The sequence below is a fragment of the Pteropus alecto genome, unplaced genomic scaffold (assembly GCF_000325575.1).
Source record: "Pteropus alecto unplaced genomic scaffold, ASM32557v1 scaffold43, whole genome shotgun sequence".
NCBI classification, from domain to species: domain Eukaryota; kingdom Metazoa; phylum Chordata; class Mammalia; order Chiroptera; family Pteropodidae; genus Pteropus; species Pteropus alecto.
This window is the reverse complement of record NW_006435764.1, coordinates 4,043,362-4,049,036: the sequence shown is the minus strand read 5'-3', so window position 1 is coordinate 4,049,036 and position 5,675 is coordinate 4,043,362. Positions and strand designations below refer to the sequence as shown.

At 61.3% G+C, this 5,675-nt stretch overlaps 1 protein-coding gene and 1 long non-coding RNA gene across 4 annotated transcripts in view; one reads left to right on the top strand and one right to left on the bottom strand.

Annotated features, from left to right (window-relative positions):
• Window positions 1-6: 6 nt before the first annotated feature.
• On the top strand, window positions 7-5,669 carry ALDH3B1 (aldehyde dehydrogenase 3 family member B1). Of its 3 annotated transcripts, XM_025046262.1 has the most exons (5): window positions 7-65; window positions 308-694; window positions 1,299-1,465; window positions 3,803-3,902; window positions 5,412-5,669. In XM_025046262.1, exons 2-5 carry the CDS (start codon window positions 334-336, stop codon window positions 5,594-5,596), a joined length of 813 nt encoding a protein of 270 aa, XP_024902030.1. In that variant the 5' UTR covers window positions 7-65; window positions 308-333; the 3' UTR covers window positions 5,597-5,669. The 3 variants fall into 3 exon arrangements, with proteins under 3 accessions (XP_024902030.1, XP_024902028.1, XP_024902029.1); XM_025046260.1 differs by lacking the exon at window positions 7-65 and having other exon boundaries at window positions 87-694; window positions 1,188-1,465; XM_025046261.1 differs by lacking the exon at window positions 7-65 and having other exon boundaries at window positions 93-694.
• LOC112479198 overlaps window positions 2,000-5,675 on the bottom strand; it is a 5,276-nt gene continuing 1,600 nt past the window's right edge. Inside the window, exon 2 of the long non-coding RNA XR_003046096.1 lies at window positions 2,000-4,085. This is a non-coding gene — a long non-coding RNA (uncharacterized LOC112479198). The remainder of the gene's footprint in view (window positions 4,086-5,675) is intronic.

The window sequence follows — 5,675 nt, the reverse complement described above, 5'->3', positions numbered from 1 at the left end:
GCGGGGCGGGCCCGAGGAGACGGGGCGGCTGCTGGAACACAAGTTCGACTACATCTTCTTCACAGGTGAGGGTAGCCCCGGCCAGTGTCCTGGGGGAGCAGGGACCTCCGAGAGCAGGGTCAGGAAGGCAGTGGGGGGAGGAGGCTGTGCCGAGAGGTGGGCAGCACCCCAGGTGGCGGGCAGCCGGGCCTCTGGGCCTTGGAGGGGTGGGAACCTGGGGCGGCAGGGCTGGGCGTGGATCTCAGATGGTGCCTGGGCCACCTGGCCAAGGTCAGCTGACAATGGCAGTCAACTCCCATGTCCCCAGGAAGCCCTCGGGTCGGCAAGATTGTCATGGCCGCTGCCTCCAAGCACCTGACGCCTGTCACGCTGGAGCTGGGGGGCAAGAACCCCTGCTACGTGGACAACGACTGCGACCCCCAGACCGTGGCCAACCGCATGGCCTTCTTCCGCTACTTCAACGCTGGCCAGACCTGCGTGGCCCCCGACTATGTCCTGTGCAGCCCCGAAACGCAGGAGCGGCTGCTGCCGGCCCTGCAGAATGCCATCACCCGTTTCTACGGCGAAGACCCCAAGAGCTCCCCCAACCTGGGCCGGATCATCAACGAGAAGCATTTCCAGCGGCTCCGGGGCCTGCTGGACTGTGGCCGCGTGGCCATCGGGGGCCAGAGCGACGAGAGCGAGCGCTACATCGGTGAGTTCCGTGCGCCCACCGCCGCACCCCGGCTGAGGCCCTGCCCCGCTGCGCCCACCGCTGGGCCCGAGTCTGGGCCCGACTCGAAACCTCGGCCCTGCGGAGCCCAGCTCAGTCCACGGCTCCGCTGCCAGGAGTCCTGGGCACCAATGCCCACGTCCCCGTGGTCTGGGCCTGTGACCCCGCGACCCCACACTCTGGCCCAGGCCCTGCTTTTCTGAGCCGGCCCCAGCGTCCCAGCCTCCGCCTGACACCGTGACCCCGGCCCTGGGAGCCCACGATTTCCGGGTCTGAGCTGTGACCACGGCCCCTCCTGAGCACCCACGGAGCTGTCATTACAAAGCAGCCCCCGGCTCCCGGGCCGAAGGGCTCAGCGGTGACACTGCTGCTCCAACAGGCTGGGACCTGGGACCTGGGACCTCGGGCTCTAGGGGTCTGAGATCCAGCCACCTCTGACTGTAAGACCAAAGCTGGGGTTCTCTGGGCCCCGCAGGCCCCCGTCCATGCCGCTTATTCCCTAGAACCCCCCGAGCCTGGAGCCCTGGGTCCCTGGTTCCCATCCGAGGCCCCAGCCCTGGGCTGAGCCGCCCCTGTGCCCGGGCAGCCCCCACGGTGCTGGTGGACGTGCAGGACACGGAGCCGGTGATGCAGGAGGAGATCTTCGGGCCCATCCTGCCCATCATGAACGTGAGGGGCCTGGACGAGGCCATCGATGTCATCAGCCGTCAGGAGAAGCCCTTGGCCCTGTATGCCTTCTCCAACAGCAGCCAGGTGGGGGCTCAGGCTGGACTGAGCAGGGACTGGGCAGAGGCAGGGGCAGATGCCAGCTTGGACCAAGGGGCCTGGAAGGAGGATAGGAGGTCCTGGCCCTTGTGAGGCAGTCACGGGGGTTTCTAGATGGTGGCACTCTCCGTCTGTCCGTCTTCCGGGAGCAGCTGGGCCTCCCTCTCCCTCCATTCTGGGCCACACTCTCCTGTGGGCAGCTCCCCAGGATTTTCTCCAGGGTCCAGTGTCCCCTCTTGGTCAGTGCCACTTCCCTTCCTCCTCCTCATCTTGGCCTGGTTGTCACAGTGTCCCCTTTCAATGCCTGGTTCATGGAAGGCGCACACAACATGGGGTGGAATGACTGGGAAGAGTGAGCAGGACACGCAGGCCGAGAATGCACCTTGGTCATCTCCGTCCCCTCCCTTCTGGCCCCTGTTCTGCTCAAGCCTCTGGGGACAGCTTGGGAGCCTCAAGGGCCCAGGGGCAGGACACATCTCCCCTTCCCGCCCAGCTCTGATGAGATCCCTCTCAGACTAGGCGATGTTTTTCAAATATATTTTTTATTTGGGAATAACTAGATTTCCAGAAATGTTGCTGCGGTAACCCAGGGAACATATACGCTACGCCCAGTTCTCCCATTCAGGGCCCTGACACTGGTCATGACTCAGTAACCAACTTGGCACGTTGCCGGTAACCGCCCTCTGGACTTGATTCAGATTACGCCAGTTTTCCTTCCTGCCCCAGAATCCACGCCAGGGTCCCACGGTGCATTAGTTGTTAGGGGTCCCCCAGCCTGTGACCGTCTCTCAGCCTCAGGGGTACCAGCCTGGTCTCTTGCCCCAAGTCCTCAATGTCAGCGGTCTGCTGTTTTTCTCATGGAAGAACACAGCAGAGGCAAGGGCTGAGGTCTGCCCACTCTATGAGGGATCCGCAAGATCCACACGTCACCGGTGAGGTTAACCTTCACCGCTCGGCCAAGGTCGTGTCTGCCACTGGTCTCCATGAGTAGCGACCAATGTTCCTTTCCTTACTCCATTCCCAAAGTGTAGCCTTCGATGGGCGAGGGTGTCACTCATCTCCACCTGCTCAAAGGGGGACATCTACGCATGCTACCTGGAACCTGTAAGGGAGATGTGGCTCTTGTCAGTGTCGGCGTGGACACGTGTGCACCTGCTTTATTCTCTGGGTTACGATCCAGTGCCGCCCTGTGTCCTTGCTTGGTTTTCCCGACTTTGGGCCCTGGGAGCTGTTGCGTGCCCGAGACCCGCCCGTCTTCTCGTCCTCTTCACCACTTCCTTCTTTGCTGGGTCTACAAGATGCTTCAAGCTCATCTTGTATTTTCTCTGCCCAGCCCTACAATGAGCTCTTCCTCCAAGAGCCCTGGTTTATGTGGATTATGTTCACTTTCGAAAATGCAGCACAGGTGTTTTGGAATAGGGATCATCTGGCAGAGAGGCTTTCGAGCTTTTCTGACTGCCTAGCACTAATCCCAGGACACAGTGACACCCGAGACACACGCCGCACTCCACGTGACGTGCCCATACGCCTCCTAAAGCACTAATGTTCCCCACTCTGTCGTCTGTGTCACTACAGCTGGTCTTGAGGTGACCTCTGAGCCCACCGACTGGCAGTTTGCCCTCCCCACCATCAAATGAACCCCATCCCAGCCGGTATCTGAAGGCTACACGCTCTAACTTAATATAGTGAAGTTTTCGTGAACGACTATTTAGTGTCTAGTAATCTTTTTTCCTCTTATTCTTCAGGTAAACCTAAAGATTGAAGAGAAAGGGCCTGCATTAACTCAAGCAAAAACCAAGTTCACCTGTCTAAAATACCAATGTGACCATGTGGTCTAGTCTGACCTCCCTGTGCTACGTACCACACAGCCTGCCCCCATTTCCGTCCCCGGGCCTCCCCACCTGCCCTTCGCTCTGCCTGGGGCGCCCTCTTTCTCTATCTGCCTGAATGACTCCTGCCGCCCCCCCCCCCCCGACCCAAGACTCGGCAGGCACGTCACATCCCTCCTCTGGGACACCTCCCTGACTACTCGGCACCTCCCGTGCACTATCCATGTCCCCAGGCAAACCCGCCTCCCCCTGGGACCTGAGTCTTTGTCCCCAGCACCCTGCACAGAGCAGCACGTCCTGAGTCCGGAGCTCGGTGGCAGGCTGCTATGCGGCCATGCCCTCCACCTGTCCCCCGACCCCCTTCAACTCCCATGGTGAACTGGAACCCTTCCAGGGCGCTGAGGGGGCTGGGCAGAGCCCTTGGGACCTGGGGATAGCTCCTGGGACCTGGCTTCTTGCTGCCCAGCCACCTAGCCTCATTGCTGCTTCTTCCCAGGTGGTCAAGCAGGTGCTGGCCCGGACCAGCAGCGGGGGCTTCTGTGGGAACGACGGCTTCATGCACATGACCCTCACCAGCCTGCCTTTAGGAGGAGTGGGTAGGTAGCGGCAGAGCCCTGCCTTCTCTTACCTTACCTGACTGAACGGCACCAACGCCTCCACCCTGCTCCCCTCTGCGGTCTGGAGAGGAGCCTTTTCCACACGTGGACGGGCGCACAGACACACTGCGATGACTGTCCAGGGTGCTGCTGCTCTCCGCCCATGTCCCTGAGTCTGCCCGTCTGCACACACAGAGCAGCCTGTCCATGCTCTTTATTCCTGGGAGGCTACATACCGCTCCCTTAACACATGTCCCCAGTTCAACCCTCAGCACGTCATCCCCAGCAGACAGGAGTGATTCCAGATCCATTCACCCTAAGGGAGCCCCAAGCGAGTGCAGACGCCCCTTCTCCAGCCCCCATTGCAAAGGCCTGGCTCCCAAAGGTGGCGTGGTCAGGGGTAGCCACTTCCTCTTCAGTGGAGTGGCAGGGCTGGGGACCTGAGATCCTTCCACTTGTCCACACTCGGAACAAGAGGAAGCAACCAGCAGGGCCTGGCCCTTCCTGGAGAGTGGCTAGTGTCCCGGGAGCACACAGCAGGCCGAGAGCCAAGGCACTGCTGCTGTCCTGACCCTGGGACCCCCTTCTGCAGCCCACCAGTCTCTACTCTAAGCTCCTCCCCGTCAAGGAAGCGTGGGGTCTGTCCGGGCATGAACCTGACCTTGCTGCTCCCAAAGGACATGTTCTGGACTCGCAGGCCCCTGAAGAATGATGCCAGGTCGCTGACTCATGGCTTCTGGGGCCGGCCACCCTGGTCTGGCCACAGTGTCCTGCTCCAGCCTCCTCTGTCCACTGCCCTGCCTGCTGCCCCAGCCACACTGAGCTCTGCCCAGGTCCTAACATGTTACAGGTCACCTACCTCCAAGGCTCTCTGAGTTGTCGCCAACCCCGGGTCCCTCTTGCCCACACCCGCCCTCTTTATGTGGTCAGCTCCACATCCCTCAGGCCTCACTCACTCTAGGACGCCCTCCCTGTTGCCCCCAGCTCCTCCAGGCTGGGCCCCCTGGACTTTCCAGTGCAGATGCTACTGGGTTCTTGACTGCATCCCTACCTAGACTCGGGACTCACAACAGAGCGCCCTGTGTCCACGGGTCGGAACACTTGCCCAATCCTCACAATTCTAGGAGGTGGGTGCCACTGTCACCACATGTCACAGAGGAGACCAAGGCGAAGTCACCTGCCCAAGGTGACAGAAATAGTTCAGAACTGGGATTCAACCCCAGGCAGTCGCTCCAGAATCAACACTCTTGACCACCATCTACATAGCTTGTCCTAACGCCTGGCAGGGCACCGGGCACCCTCAATGATTGTGGAGCTGGGGCCAGGCTCAGGGCTAAGCCCTTTACCCACAGACTCTCCTGATCAGCCCTCTTTACAGATGGGCAGGCCGAGGCTCGGAGGGGGCGAAGTAGCCTACCCGGGCACACTGCGTGTGACTGGCAGAGCCGAGGTCTGCCTGATGCCACCTCAGCTGGCTAAGGGCCTGTCGCGTTCCGTGCCACTGCACAGGTGCCAGCGGGATGGGCAGCTACCACGGCAAGTTCTCCTTCGACACTTTCTCCCACCACCGCGCCTGCCTGCTGTGCCGCCCTGGGATGGAGAAGATTTACTCCATCCGCTACCCGCCCTACACGCCGCGCAGGCTGCGGATGCTGCTGATGGCCCTGGAGCCCCGCAGCTGCACCCTACTCTGAGTCCATCTCCAAGTGTCCCTTCCCGCTCACGTCTGAGTCCTCCACTGTCACCTGCGGCTGGTGGAGATGTGGGCTGGGC

What these genes read in the sequence shown, in the direction of transcription:
- ALDH3B1 (XM_025046260.1), top strand. Translation starts at nt 298, where the DNA reads ATGTCCCCAGGAAGCCCTCGGGTCGGCAAGATTGTCATGGCCGCTGCC. An exon ending in CCTTCTCCAACAGCAGCCAG is followed by an intron (nt 1,466 to 3,802) that starts GTGGGGGCTCAG and finishes GCTTCTTCCCAG; the next exon opens with GTGGTCAAGCAGGTGCTGGC. An exon ending in CCTGCCTTTAGGAGGAGTGG is followed by an intron (nt 3,903 to 5,411) that starts GTAGGTAGCGGC and finishes GCCACTGCACAG; the next exon opens with GTGCCAGCGGGATGGGCAGC.